The following is a 16200-nucleotide window of genomic DNA, read 5'->3' as shown; positions in this document are numbered from 1 at the left end:
TGTGACATCCAGGATGAAAAGACACATCCAGGAACCAACTTTAGTTTCTTGTACATTGAAGAGCAAGTATTGTTGCAAGGACAAATGTGTTAAAAGACAACACAGATGAAGCCAGACAGCCTGATGCAACTCCTGGTTATGCTAAACAAGATGACTAACTACTGCAACGGCCATGATCCAGGCTGGCTGCACTGTTGGTCTTGGGCCACCACAGAGTCACTGTCTAGGCCTAAAAAGCACTTCTAGCTCAGAAATACTTCCAATAATTACTATACTGCAGTGTGTAACAATCATAAGCCCTGCAGTAACATTAGCAAACTACAAAAAACCTTGGGAAAACAGCTGGATGTCTCAGATAATATACACAAAAGTTCTACTTAGAACTTAGTGGGTTCATATGCTTCACTGATTTTATTTTTAATGCAGTTTTAAGATAGTATATTTAAACAGAAGAGAGAAGATCGCTACCCTACATTTAAGCTCAGTTGTTGTTACCAGACACATACACACGCACACACACTCACATAAGTAGATTATTACATACAGAAAAAGACTCTATAGCTGAGAAAGGCTGTTGTGCTAACAATTCAGAAGAAAGTAAGAACTAGAAAACACAGGCATGTCCACATTACAAACAGAATGTTTAAAATGCAGGATTACAATGCTAAATCGTTTAACAGTTCCCTATATTTTAAGCTACGGATAAAGTACTGACAATTAAGCATTCCTTCCTCTCCCCTTCTTTTAAAGAAATTTATTTGTGCTTTTTGGCTGGTGTACAACCAATGCTGGTTGAATTTGGATGAGCAATCCTATGCAAAACAGAAGAGCGCTGTTGCTGCCTATACAGCAAGAACTAAGGAATATCCTGGTATTTACCACTGCGGGGAACAGCAGCATCACAAAATTAAACCCCTAGAATTTCTAACATATTGCAGAACACTGGGAACTGCAAAGTCAGTTTGTAAAAGCATTTTATTATTTCTTAGCTGCCAAACGAAAAGATTTTGTTGCAACTGGAGGGGGGAAAAGACAGGAAGGAAGGAATATTTGCCAAGCTTCGTTTTCAAGCTATTCTGTGCAAATTTCAGAGAAGGGACTCTGGGGGACAGGGTTTTTTTGAGGGGGGGCATGATAAAGTCTGAATGGCAACAACTGAAATTCATGACGGTTTTTGGCAAACGGAAAATGGACTCCTCACTTCGGAATGGTATTTTTATTAGAACTATTTTAGAGACCAGCAGATAAGAAAACAAAAGTGGAAAGAGCAACTTTAAAAAGGTTTTCTGCAGAAAAGTGCAAGACTGAAGTCATTATATAGTTGGAGCAAGAGACATTTCACAGGCTTATCTATAAAGCAGTCTCCTCTGGTGACACCTAAAATACTTGTTTTATGCAGTTATCCTCTGGAACAAGTTGTCTCAGAGTGCTGTGATAACGCAGCTGAGCCAATCTATTAGCTTTCAGCTGGCAAAAAGATGTCAAGCAGGATCAGCTGCCTTCCTCTCACACATGAGCTCCTGCCATTTTGCTTTCACCTGGGCTCTGCTGCTTATCAGACTACACAGTAATGTTGATCTAGCTCAGTGACACAGCATAAAGTTAACCCAACCAAAATAAAAGTCTTGTGTCAACTGAAGCTGAATTGGTGTAGTACACCATGAGATCCAGGGGATCTGGGGCAAGAAAGTAGGGCTAGGGCTGCCACTTTTGAAAGCAGCTACCTGTTAAATAAGTTTTGCCTTTTTATCTTTATCATGCCATTACTTTCCCCAGACTTATGGTTCTGCCTCCTTTTTTCTACTGAGGAGACATGCAAGTGTTGCTACAACACATACCAATGAATAACCAATAGAAAAAAAAACCAGCAAGAGCAGGCAAGTATCCAGAAGCACTTCTTTTTTCAAAGAACTGCAGAGATGAAACAAGCCATCCATCCATTAACACTAGGTAGAATATAGAATCACGTCATTGAGTCCAACCATTCCTATCTGCCACTAAACCATGTCCCTGAGCAATACTACCATACCAACTTTAAACATACTTTAACTGGTTATGAACATATTCTGCCAAGATCTGGTCATGGTCTCCAAATCCTTTTGAACATATTAAACCTTGCTTACGTGGCTCAACTCCATAAACAAGGCAAAAGCTTAGCACAATACTGGGGAGCCCAAGACCCAAATCTTGTCTCTTTAGCACTAGTGCTCCAGAGGAGCCCAGGGAATACCTTGACAAAAAAAAAAAAAAAAAAAAAAGAGATGATACCCACAACAAGCCAACACACTGCAGTTTATTTTTATGATTTTTCATTTGCTTGTTCATATTTAGAACTCCACTATAAGAAAATCCTGCTACTCCCTGGTCTCCAGCTTCCCTAACATTTCCATGACACAGTTACGTGCTAGGTGTTAGAAGGAAGTCTTCTTTGTGTTCAAAATTCATGACTGAAGGACAGGAAAAGGTAACAGAATAAGTCAATCCAGAATGACTGCCACACACAATTCATTAAAAACGTAAGGAGAGTTTAAAGCCAATGATTAGGCCACATTTTCATTCCTAGTAAAAATGCTTTACTAAAAGCCAAGTAAACAAGTTACACAATTTTTTGTTTCTAAACCACAGCATATCAGAAGCAGCAGTTGATGTTTCTACAGTTATTTCAAGTCGTTACAATGCTTTTCTGGCTTGAGATCTCATGCCTCCTTCTAAACTACACAGCAAAATTATTTGATTTTTTTTGACTGAAATCAGATCTCCCTACGTTCATTAAAAATGCCCCTTTCCTAATGTAACTGACACCGATATCTCAAAAAGTATAGAAATCACAGCAGCCATCTATAAAGTGTGTATATTTTGTTTAGAAGTGGCACCTCACAATTTGCAATAAAATTCTGACTCTGGAGGTTACATCCAGGATGTCTGGAAACCTTTACCTTTAACTACAGAATAAAAACTCAAGCAGTTGGTTTAGATTCCAACAAATACACACACATACCTATACTGGAGGTATAATCGGTGGCTCCAAAGATCAACTCTGGTGCCCTGTAGTACCGAGAGCAGATGTATGAGACATTAGGTTCTCCACGAACCAGTTGTTTTGCACTGCAAAGGAAACAAAAGAATTACCTTTCAACAATGAATAGTTTTAAAATACTGCATCTCAGACCAACATTAAGCTTTGTCACTCACTCTTACCCACTCCCAATTTCTAAATGCTGTAGTACCATGTTCTTCTCAGCTGATGGAACCCACAGACACAATGGTTTAGCATTGAATCAAGCAACTACCTTATACTGGACAAAGCAAAGGAAGTTCTGACTACAATCTAAGTGATAAATGGGGTCAGAGTTTTGTCTAGCAGTCTTTTGTCAGGTAGAAAGGTTTGTTTACAAAGAAAAAGTGGAGAGAATATGGTGCAGTCAAATGTTGTTACCTTTTAAGGTACAAATGCTCCGGATTCTCACCAGAACTGTGAGATTTGGGATGTTTTTTTGTTTATTTTTTAAATTTCAATTAGAATATTCTGGCTCTTTTCTACTTAAGGGAGCATGGTATGAGACAAAAGGACACAAGGAAGCATAAGCGGCACAAGGAGACAACGGGAAACAAACTTTGCCATTGATGTCACATGTCAATGGCCCATGATTAACATGAAGGCTTCACTTCCAATGCAAGAGATCAGCCGCAAAGAATCTGACCTATAGTACTGTGCTAAACACTACCTTTGGAATAATCAAAGATAATAAAGGAACACAAGAGTGTGATACTTTTGGAACATGAGTCTATGAACAGACACTTTTGTCTTAATTAACACTAAGTGTTAGATGGAAAGGAGCTGGAAGACAAAACTGCCCTTTCAGGAAGAGGGCATTCAACAAAGCAGCACCAGACCCAGTTACAGTGGCAAAAAAGCCAAATCCAAAATCTCTTCTAAGCCTTCAGGGAAGAAGGATTCCCATCACCCATTTAGTTTGTTTTAAAAAGTCTCAGGTTTTGGGTTTTTTTAATATATAGAAACTACAATTAATTCCTCATTGTTAACACAGAGAAGTACCACCTTTTTAAGCATTGCTGCTTTGAGTTTCAGTATGATTCCTGTCTTGGCTCAACACTGGTGAGGTAGAGCTGAGGAGATTCCCTAGCCAGCAGGCATGATGCACTACTTGAATAGCTATCATCTGACATTTCCACTCACTACAGGCAAGCAAATTTAGCAACAGCAGCTTCTGTGACCTCTTGTATATATGTCCTAACTATTTTAGCCTGTAAAGTTAAAGCACAATCTAAAGACTGAACTTTCCTGGAGAGAAATCTGTCTCTTGTCTGAGTGCATATTCCCAGAATTTCTGTACCAGTTTTAAGATGCCGGCTGGGCTCTAAAAGTGATTCACTTGAATGGATACTGGAAATAAAAGCGCCATTGCAAACTAGGACACAAATGACCATTACTTAAGAGCCGGAAGTTTCGCTTCTGATCTTGAAATCAGTATTTGAAATCTTAAGTGAACTGGTGGACATAAAAGTAAACTAATAAATGTGACATTAGCCTTTTTAGGCTACTATGCAACTGTGCCTGTCCTCTCTTCCCCTAACACATTTCAGCCTAATATTTGGTTACGGTTTTCCACTACACAGTATTTTCCCCATCTGATTGCATATTTATTTTATTTTTCTAATATCTGCATATATAACAGGCTTGAACTTCAATTCTCTCTCTCTTGGTATACTTTTTGAGGTCTTTTTTCCACCCTTCTCATATGAGCTTATTTCAAAAGGAAAACAGAAGATCAGTAATTCCTCTCTCAAAACTACCAATGAAGACCTTCTCAGGAACACACAGGATTTCCTTGCAAAGTTGCAGCCAGTTTCACTATGAAGGAAGCTGTTTTTCACCAGATTTCAAGCCAAAGATCTACTTACCTTCCGAAGTCACAGAGTTTTAGAACAGCTGTATCAGGGTCCAGCAAGAGGTTCTGTGGTTTTATATCCCGGTGGCAGATCCCAAAGGAATGGATATAGGCTAAACTCCGGAACAGCTGATACATGTACAACTGGAACACAGAAACACTGCATAAGGCACGCTTTCCAAGAAAAAATAAAAGTGAACAATCAACTTAGCACAAACTCAAACTCTTATTAGTAGAAAAACAGCAGGACTCAAAAAAGACCCTACCAAATGCATATCAGTGCTATGAAGATGGGCAAGGTATTTGTGTACCAAGCCCACCTGCCCTCTGCCACGTATCCACAAGCGCAGTTCAACTTTGTTCATTTGCCCTTTCAAAAATGAGCACAATTGAAAAAAGAGTTGTGTCAGCTTTCCAACATTTATAAATAATGGTAGTCAAAAAAAACCAGAAATAAAATAAAATAAAGCCAGCAGTTCACTTTATAAATCAGCTTCTTAATAGAAAAAAAGTATTCCAGGTTATTAAAAAAATCAAAAAAAAAAACAAACCCAACCCCAAACTACTAAAAACCCTGCCCCCCCTTCCCGAGAAATTCCTTTTGTTGATGAGGTTATTAACCACATATTAAATGCTGCCCAAGGAGTCTGGTAGTGCTTCAGCCTGTCACTTGAGTGAATCTCCCAGTTTCTGTCGGTGAGGGGACAGACTCATTTTAATTGCAAATCTCTGGGCAAAAAGAGAAGGCAAATGGAAACAACCGTTCAGAACAATTTTATGCAAGGAACAGCAAACAAGTATGCTGAGGGAGAGTTTTCTCCAGCCCCTTTCCAAGGCTGGCTAACCCCTTAGTAAGGAGATACACAGCAATGGGAGATGTTATGAAGCCAAGAGCTTTGCAGGGCAAGGGGAGGATGTCCAGCTGCTGGAGCAACACCCATTTGGCTAGGGAGAATAAAGAGCTGCTGGATACAATTAGGGCTTTATAGCATAACAGTCATAAAGACATGGGAAGTACTGTTTCAATGCTGACAAGAAGCTGCAGGGTTATTTGTTATCTTTGTTGCGTCCCTTACAAATTTCCATCTAAAATCAAGCTACAGGCAGGACGTTGTACAGGAGATGCATCACCCTGCTTTCCTAAGCACGCTCCCCACAGTTCACCTTTAACATTCTGTAAAACTGGGTGCAATTACTAGATATTGGTATCAGGTCATGTTTTCTTCACTTTCATCACTATCTTTGTCTTTACACTCTCTCTCTTGTTTTCTGTTGTTCGTTTGTGGTGGAAGGCAAGAGTGGGAGGAGAATTGCCTGAATTTTGGCTCTAGCTCTTCAGTTTTAGTATTTGTTTCTCAAAACCACAACTCTGCACAAAGAAAAGCAAACAAACGTGTTTTCTGAATTGCCTGTTCTAGACATGCTAAGTATGCGTTGTGCAAGTGTATTGCAAAATAATCCAAAAGATTGCTCCAATTTGAGGAGTCAACACATGCGGGATTTAGAAAGTATGCCTTTTATCTCCATGCAGCAAACCCCAAATTTCCAAGAATTTCTTACAGCATGTTGGAAGTTACAAACAAAAATTAACAACGGGATTACTAGAAAAGCTTTCCTGGGGTTCTTTAACAGTTTCCTTGTTGCCTAGGTATCAATCAGAAGTAAACAAATAGGTATGACCTGACCTGTGTGTAGCCAAGATGTCTGGAAAATTGCAAAAGTTTTAATAGCATCAAGGTAATGTGATCTTTTTAAATGCAGCATTATGAGAAAGGCTTGGACCACCGGAAAAATAAGAACAGCCTTCTAGGCTACCTGGAATGTGAAGTCCCAAGTATCCAGCAAGACCAAAGAGCTGAAGAAGAATTTTCTCTCAAAATATAAGTAAGGACAATTTTTTCCCAAGTCCCCATAATGATGAGCAATTAGGGCAAGAATACTGAAAAAAAAATATACCAACAATTTATCAAAAGCTAAGCTAACAATTTGGGGAGATGATATAACCTGAAGACACCCTGTTCAACCAACAGACAAAACAGTGACCTTGTAGCAGAAATTCTTACCGTTGGATGATAAGATTCTGTGCTTTCTTAAAACCAGGCACCAGTGTTGTCTATTGCAGACACGTGGCATATATAGTTATGCATATACAGTTCTGGCACAACACTTCGTTACCGAAATATTTACTATTTGCAGCTTTCATCTTTTCAATCAAATTAGAAGTTTTTTCTTAAGCTCACTTCATGTTAAGCACTATACTTTTAGAGAGGAGTGTGGAGAAATCAAGGCCAAATCAGGAGTATCTGTTGCTATTTTCCATTTAAAGTTACCTGGATGGCATTGTAACAAGTTAATGGCACGTGAAAACACTGACTAGCATTTGGACTGTGGTCACCACAATATGGGAACACAAGATCCAAATGAGTCCCATGTTTGACAATGAAAAAAAAAATTAAGTTCTATCAGTTTAACTGCTCTGCAAAAGATGACAACAGATGCAGGCAACTGAAGTGAGGTTTTGAGGCTACAACGTGCATACAAACACCTTACTCCATGCAGGTCTTCAAGGCAAGAGTCAGTGAGCTCCAAGTGGGGAAAAAAGATGCCTTTTATGCCCATAACAGGAGCATATGAACTCTTAGTCACATGCCAGGAAAACGGAGAAAATAACAGATATGAGGACACAACTCTTTCTGACATCCTCTTGGAGTTCCTGACCTTAGGAACTTCATCACATTAGGAAACTGAAGCTGCTAATGTGGCTGCTGTCACTCTCTAAACCGCTTAAAATCCAAACCACTCCCCTCGCACTGTCTCCCCCACCCATTCCAATATTTTTATAAAGCAAAAAATGGGGAGTGCTTGCTTTAAGCCTCTTGCCTCTACTGTTCCTTCGGCATATCAAATAATCATTCTAATATTTTTTTCTTGCCTCAAGATATATGCACTCCTTGAAGCACCAGAAGAGGCATCCACGGAATCTATCCCTATAGCATCCTTCTACATCCAACCCCATCTATCAGTTACCTACCTTGACATAAATCATAGGGAGTGTCTGTTTGGCCCGACTATAATGTCTGGCAACTCTGTATACTGTTTCAGGAACATAGTCCAGCACCAAGTTGAGGTACACCTCATCTTTCTGAAAGAAAAACACAAGAAAAAAATCATCAACAGATTCGAAGCATGAAGTACAACTAAAGCACCTGGAGATGCCAACAGGAGGAGAAAGCTGTGGACATTTAAGCGTCTTTCTCTAGTGGGCGTGTGAGCTGCCAGCAACCTTTTTCCTTTAGGCTTTGCCCTTGTGCACTAATACCCAAGTCAAACTTATGTTTAAGGTTACAATAATTAACATGGTCTCCAACATAAGGCATTCCTCTGGTTATAAACATGGACAAGGATATAACTGTTCTGCCCATTAAGTATTCTCATTAGGCAGTATCTCAAGGTGACATCTGCATCATTACTTAAAGCACTCTATTAACCCACTAGTCCCTTACCTGCCAAAACTCAAAAAGTTCAAATTTACAAGTCCCAAACTCACCCCCCACAGCTACACATCAAAAAGCCTCAAATCCTTGCATCTTTTACAAACGTTACTTTGATCTTGTTAAATTCCTAATTATTAATGGATTAATAATATATATTAACCATCTGTACAAAGTAAGGCAGTGTTGACATTTTTACGTAACCATTTTGTTAACACGTATTTTCATGTCCCAGTTATCTCCAACTTAAACCAACATATTCATGGCAAAATAGAAAAAGACAACAACAAAGATTCATGTATGACTGTTAATATCTAGGATCAGGTTAGAGGTCTGTGTCAACACAACAGAGAAACAACAGAAGTAGCTTTAGAATAAGGTGATTTGTTACAGAACGCATTAGCAAAGGAAAGAAGGAACAAACAGGAATTAAATGTCAAAGTACTATAATCGCATAGTGCCAAATTGTGAAACTGAGAAATTTCAGCAGTAAAACAGGTCTTAATAAGTCTTCTGATACTTTAACGCAGTCTTCTGTGCAAATCCTCTCAGGGCTGTGAATACATTTGATGTTGGGGGTGGGTGGGTTTATATTTAACTATATCAACCTAAAAAATTATTTTTGAAAGCTAGGTGAATTAACCAGAAGTAACTTCTCTGTGCTTGCTGCATTAACAGCTAGATCTTTCTACAGAGAAAGACAATGCAGAGAATGGATGGAAACAGTACAGCCCACGCGGGCGTTGGGGTCCCTCATCAGCCAGTCCACTGGCTATGCATCTTATTACCCAAACCTTTTTTAGCAATTTAATAATACTACTGTGACTTAACATGTCACTTTGAGCGTGGACTGTGGTGTGCTACTCTCAGTGCTGCTTTCCTCACTTGCCTCAGCAAAGAGCAGCAGCTTCCAACGAGTACAGAAATGTACATGAAATGTACAAATGAAATGTACAGAAATGTACAAAACTTGAATATACAATATGCAAAGAAATGATGGTTTTGTGTGTTGTTTAAGGCCCAGAATTCAATAAATGCTCGTATTTTCAGGACATATTAATAGCTCTCACCAATACTTACTAGTGGGCCAAGTAACCTTACAAGGTCCTGCCTACATCACTATTCCCCACAAAAAGATGCTCCTTTTTAAATATCACTGCTTAAATGACAGTGGTAACAGCACCAGCAACAGCACACTACCTTGTAGCTGCTCTTATGGTAATTCTGCAACATAGGCAAGGAGCAGCAGTCTCTGAAAACATTCCTAGCTGGTAACTTTCCCAGTGCTATCCCAGGAACTGGGTAACAACATGAAAGAACCCAGGAACCAGGCTGAAGAAAAAAATTTGAAATGGATGAGGAGGGAAAACTACTAGCAGTGCAGAGAAAATAGCAGACAGGTCAGGAACTCCATGGATGTGCAAATGTTATTCAAGGAAACAATACACTTGTATTTTAGCACTTTCCCTTTTGCAACAAGAGGAGTTCTTTCCATGACTCTCACTTCAAGCCAATAAAATTCCACTGCTACTTCTTAGGTCAGAGCTTTCAAGCTATTAATTATAAAATACAGAAAATAAACGTCCTGAAGAAATCAAAGTTAACTTATGTCTGGTAAGGCAACCTCTCTATACCAAGAGAAAATCAGTCTCATGAATATGAATTCTGTTTGATTCAGTGTGGATACAACTTGATGAACGATGAATGTTTGCTCTTAGAGAATGGACAAGTCTCATTAGTAACAAGTCACTGCAGAGGGTACTCCATTACTGAGGTAAATTACTTTCAATTCAGAGGATTCACATTCCAGTTATCAAAAAGATTTATACAAGACACTAGAGAAACAGAAAAACGAGTAGCAATGGAGTGACAGCAATTTCCTTCTCCTCTCACACTACAAGTAAAAGACGACACACAAACCTGATAAAATATGATAAACATGATAAAATACGTGTGATCTAACACCCATCTATGCTACTTCACAACAGTGAGTTTTGAGAATTATAGGCCTCTATTTAGTTCACAACACTTTTTTACTTTTCTCTCCTCCATTTTGATCTTTATTTATGTTATGTTCTGTTGGAAACGGGACTAATTCAACGGCATGGCATGACAAGCTCAGAAAGATCAATGCGTCCAAATTGAAGAGAGGAAAGTTTTGCACCTACCCACCAATCATTGAGTTTTTATGCTACTCACAGTACTTGAACAAACTACATGGGTTTTGCATAGCATTCACAGAATCACTTAGGGTGGAAAAGACCTCTAAAATCATTAAGTTGGACCCTTAACCTAGCACTGCCAAGCCCACCACTAAACCATGTCCCCAAATGCTACATCTACACCACCCTGGGCAGCCTGTTCCAATGCTTGGCAACTCTTTCGGTGAAGACTTCCTAATATCCAATCAATACCCCTCCTGGCGCAGCTTGAGGCCATTTCCTCATTTCCTATCACTTCTTTCTTTCCAACACTTACCTCACTACAACTTCCTTTCAGGCAGTTGTAGAGAGCAATAAGGTCTTCCCTCAGCCTCCTCTTCTCCAGGCTAAACAATCCTAGTTCCCTCAGCTGCTCCTCATAAGACTTGTGCTCTGGCACCTCAATGTCCTCCTTGTACTGAGGTGCCCAAAACTGAACACACGATTCAAGGTGTAGCCTCACCGATGCAGTGTGCAGGGGCATGATCGCTTCCCCACTACTACTCGCCATTTCTCATACAAGCCAGGATGCTGTTGGCTTCTTGGCCAGCTGGGCACGCTGCTGGCTCACATTCACCTGGCTGTCAACCAACACCTCCAAGTCCTTTTCCACCAGGCAGCTTTCCAACCACCCTTCCTCAAGCCTTTAGCGTTGCATGGGGTTGTTGTGACCCAGGTGTAGGATTCTGCACTTAGCTTTGTTGAATCTCATACAACAGCTCCTGAGCAAATATGTATGGCACACTATCACCTTGAAGATGCGAAGGCAAACAAACACCTTTCCCCTAACTTACAAACAAGTTTTGATGTACCATTTGCTGTACCTAGAACTTTACTATACAACTAGACATAAGGAAGAATTTCTTCACCATGAGGGTGGTGAGGCACTGGAACATGTTGCCCAGGGAAATTGTGGATGCCCCATCCCTGGAGGTGCTCAAGGCCAGGCTGGATGGGGCCTTGGGCAGCCTGATCTAGTGGGAGGTGTCCCTGCCCATGGCAGGGGGCGGAACTAGATCTTTAAGGTCCCCTCCAACCCAAACTATTCTATGAACTACAATGGCAAGTCTTATGGTGATTGCTATATAAGTAGCAGCATACTCCACTCCAACCATAAGCAACTAACACTTCACAAGTGCCCTAAATGACTACTTTCATGAATTAAAGATGATTCAAGTGTTCTGACCCACATCTTCCTGATGTAACCTGGCACAAATCTGATAAACGCTCAGAATACGTTTTTCAAGAGCCCTCATTCTTCTCTGCGAGCATGAGCTGGATGAAAACAATGCCCAAGTTACCTGAATTCCCCTGAACAAGATTCAGGACAAGCTAGAAAGCAGTCACGGCCTGACAAGCTCTCAGGATAATGTAACCTGGTTTGACTACCTCATGCATTCCTCCTAAACACATACTTTTCCAGTGACCCAGATATATTGCAATAGGAAACAGGGGTAGCTCAAAGAACTTGCCAAATGAAGGCAACTGCTTGAGGATAAAGCGGGAGGATCAAGGCTTATCTTCCCATTACAGGAAGCCTTTTTCAAACCTTACTACATATTCCACAACTGACTTGTTTCCACACTGCTGTTTCAGAATTGCTGGGCTGGGAACCAAACAAGGTAGCTTAATCATCAGGAACACGTCTAACACAGCCCTACGGAGAACAGAAACGTCCAGGGGAGATTGCATCGTAGAAACGACAGAAAACAGGCACAAGGTGCCATTAAATAGCTCACTCTTGCTTACAGACCTTGGGATTGAATAGATTATTAGCTTTCCTCATCAGGTCTAATGTTTATATGCATCCTGTTCTCCTGACCTTGCTGCTAAGGTTATGACCATGTACATTTTAAAAGGAAAAAAAGGGAGGGCAGGAAGCCAGATTCTGACATGCAGGATCAATGTATTCCATTAGGATTTTGACTTAAAGCAGTTCATGTACCTGCAATCCCCTCAAAGGTTAGAAACTACTTTTTGTGGCAGACAAATCCTCAGTTGACAAACACTGCTTCAAAACAAGCCACAGCATAATACTAATGACTTTGTCATGGCACTGCTCTATGCTTCTCAAGAACCAACAATTTAGGCACCACTTCACTTTGGTTGGAAACATTTCATGTAAGTAAATACTAACACAGACTACACCACAAGAAGACGCATGAGAAAGCTTAGGACACAAGAGCCAAAACACATTCTAGCAATTAATCTTTTCCTTTGTATCAGAAATTGCCAATAAAACAGCCTGCAAATAAAACTACTCTAGCACACAAGCACTGCACATTACGTGGCTGAAGACTTGAGTGAAACTGAAACCATTACCCTACTGACATAGAAAAGGCTGCATGGAGGTTTAAAACTCCACTTTTAAAACTCTTCTGTCCTTCAATCCACAGAAGCAATCTGTTATAAGGACCCTCCAGTGGGGCTTCACTGCGGCCAATATAAAGCAACAACTACTGAATTCAAAGCCTCACTCTTCTGGATTGTTCCTTGCAAGAAAAATAGAAATATTCCTTTTCTGTGAACGTCCTGCCTCAACAAACTCCAAGTTAATCAATCCTGGGTGGTTTCTACCATCTTTCATTAACTTTTTTCATATATTGCACACATTACATTCACAATATGCACGTGTAACACTGCCATCAACATCAGTCACCCGCAGCCCAGCTGTTTCCCCTGTTTACCACCAACATAACTATAGATGACATGGAGATCATACATGCCAAATGCCCCACCAAGGGCAAAAGCAAAAACCACAGGGCATATTCTGAAGAATACAACAGCATGTAGTAAGATGTTAGAAATTCTCCTGAACTGCCAGTCCCACCTGGATTCTAAGGAAAGTTTCTCTGAGCATCAAGAAATGGGATACAAGAAGTTAAACTACTCAGAGCACTTTTTCTTCCAGGGTGACTAAATTTACCAGTCAGCATTTGGAAAGAGTGATGAACAAGCTTGTTTCAGCTTCCATCTCCTGACAGCCCAGTAACAACGCAGGGGTGGTTCTGGTGTGCCTCATGGGTGGCTTTTGCTTTTATATATATATGGGAGTTTTAATCCCAGATAATTTAACTGAGCTAGTTTTCAAATGGACTGCATGTGATCAGCTGTATAAACACAACTGAGAGGAGATGAACAACACAGGAGTTTCTTAAACTAACTTTGTCTCTGGAGAAATAAATGAGGAAATGCACTATGAAGAAACCTGCTTTACCTGCCTACTCAAGCTAAAAGCATCCAGATAAACAATAAACCTAAAATTAAGGAATACTGCCTCCAGAATGCACTTACTGAAGCCATCCCAAGGCGTCAGTATTGGGGCTATGCAAGGTAAGTAAGCCAGGCAGTTTACTGAAGGGGATCATGTTTTCTTTCCCGTATGACAGCACCCCACCGACGATGTTCTGTAGGTAGATGCTACACAGAGAGCTGTTACTGACAGCATGGTGGCTACACAAGGGTCCTGTCAAAAACCACGGAAGGATAACTCCAAGTTGAAAAGTAAGAAAACGAATTTTAGCATTTCACATGGATTACACCTTCTTTCAGAGTGCATTGTTTGAACATGATTTGAACATGAGCATGAGGTATGATATGCCCTTCACCCTGCCTTAGCCATCTAGATTTAGACAACATTCAAGGTTCAAAGTCACACGGTTTTATCCTAGATTCAAAAAAGGTTGTTTTACTTTTTCTTAATGCTACAACCAGCACGCATAACCCTTATCAAGTATCATGAGAGACCCACCTTCCTTCTCTTATCTAGAAGGCTGACATGGCATGTTAAAGATACAAAGACTTTGGAACCTCTTGCAAAGAATAAGAGAGAAATCATAGCCTTCCTACTCCAACCACTACTGAGTGGCCATGATACACTGGAAAAAATCTGAAAATTCAAAAAAATGTTGTAGCTGACCTTATTTGTGTGAAGGAATGGTGACATCCAGTGGCCACATGTGCCTGTTTTTACTTGCAGTTTACAGCCACATCTATTTCAAAACAGAGCTGTGATTGCCATCAAAGTAAAGGAACTGTAAGCCTTGATGCATAGCTCCAGTTTCACACAGGTAACTCCAGGGAGATAAAAGCAGTCAAAGACTCAACTTCAGTGTTTGGAAAGAGACCAATACTTTCTATTAGTACTGCAAATGTTAGGTAGAAAATCACTTTTGCTATTCCCTCACTGTTCATGACTGAGCTTGAAAACTGAGATCTGTCCCAAGACTTCTGTTTCTATACCTACTTATCAAAACTTCTCAAATAGTTCCGTGATGCTTGTTACTCTCCAGCATAACACAGACTGAAGTAGGAATTGCCAACTTGGTCAGCTGTGATGTAGCATAAGGGTAGAACTCAACCCTCCCAACAGAATTCAGATTTAAGAACTCTCCTGGGTCTTGTTCTAAGACAGTTGGTTTGCAGTCTCTATCTTTGATCACTAAAAGAGTCTCAATTTTTAGGTGATGCACTAAGCTTCTCCCCTTCATTTAAAAAAAAGAAAAAAAAAGTGTCAGTTTTCCCCTCTGAAGAGAGACTATAGAAAAGAAGGTCACTCTTGAAGAGAATTTGGGAATTCCATCTGATTGTTTCTTTTATGCGCTGTATAATCACTGATCTCCATCTGGACATTGAGCTGTTCACCAATACCCTCTGAATCACAAAATCACTAGGTTGGAAAAGACCCATAGGATCATCGAGTCCAACCATTCCTATCAAACACTAAACCATGCCCCTTAGCACCTTGTACACCAGTCTCTTAAATACCTCCAGGGATGGTGACTCAACCACCTCCCTGGGCAGCCTCTGCCAGTGCCCAATGACCCTTTCTGTGAAAAATTTTTTTCTGATGTCCAGCCTGAACCTCCCCTGGTGGAGCTTGAGGCCATTCCCTCTTGTCCTGTCCCCTGTCACTTGGGAGAAGAGGCCAGCTCCCTCCTCTCTACAATCTCCTTTCAGGTAGTTGTAGAGAGCAATAAGGTCTCCCCTCAGCCTCCTCTTCTCCAGGCTAAACAACCCCAGCTCTCTCAGCCGCTCCTCATAAGACTTGTTCTCCAGCCCCTTCACCAGCTTTGTTGCTCTTCTCTGGACTCGCTCCAGAGCCTCAACATCCTTCTTGTGGTGAGGGGCCCAGAGCTGAACAGTATTCGAGGTGCAGTCTCACCAGTGCCGAGTACAGAGGGAGAATAACCTCCCTGGACCTGCTGGTCATGCTGTTTCTGATCCAAGCCAAGATGCCATTGGCCTTCTTGGCCACCTGGGCACACTGCTGGCTCATGTTCAGTTGGATGTCAACCAACATCCCCAGGTCTTTCTCCTCCAGGCAGCTTTCTAGCCAGACTTCTCCTAGTCTGTAGCACTGCACAGGGTTGTTGTGCCCCAAGTGCAGGACCCAGCATTTGGCCTTGTTGAACCTCATGCCAGTGGTCTCCACCCAACAGTCCAATCTGTTCAGATCCCTCAGGACCATCCAACCAATTATTCATCCACCAATAACATTCACACCTCTACAATCTAGAGAGAAGGATGTTGTGGGGTACCGTGTCAAAGATCTTACAGAAGCCTAGATAGATGACACACACAGCTCTTCCCTTGTCC

At 40.8% G+C, this 16200-nt stretch overlaps 1 protein-coding gene across 2 annotated transcripts in view; it reads right to left on the bottom strand.

Moving 5' to 3' along the window:
- GSK3B (glycogen synthase kinase 3 beta) overlaps positions 1-16200 on the bottom strand; it is a 159482-nt gene that overhangs the window by 46587 nt on the left and 96695 nt on the right. For both annotated transcript variants that reach the window (XM_069867089.1, XM_069867098.1), the window contains exons 4-6: positions 7942-8052; positions 4924-5054; positions 2999-3105 (exon numbers count right to left, since the gene is read on the bottom strand). In XM_069867089.1, coding sequence (XP_069723190.1) covers positions 2999-3105; positions 4924-5054; positions 7942-8052 — 349 coding nt within the window. The remainder of the gene's footprint in view (positions 1-2998; positions 3106-4923; positions 5055-7941; positions 8053-16200) is intronic.

Source organism: Phaenicophaeus curvirostris, chromosome 1 (assembly GCF_032191515.1).
Source record: "Phaenicophaeus curvirostris isolate KB17595 chromosome 1, BPBGC_Pcur_1.0, whole genome shotgun sequence".
In the NCBI taxonomy this organism is placed as follows: domain Eukaryota; kingdom Metazoa; phylum Chordata; class Aves; order Cuculiformes; family Cuculidae; genus Phaenicophaeus; species Phaenicophaeus curvirostris.
The sequence above is the reverse complement of the archived record's forward strand: the minus strand, read 5'-3'. Positions and strand labels throughout refer to the sequence as shown.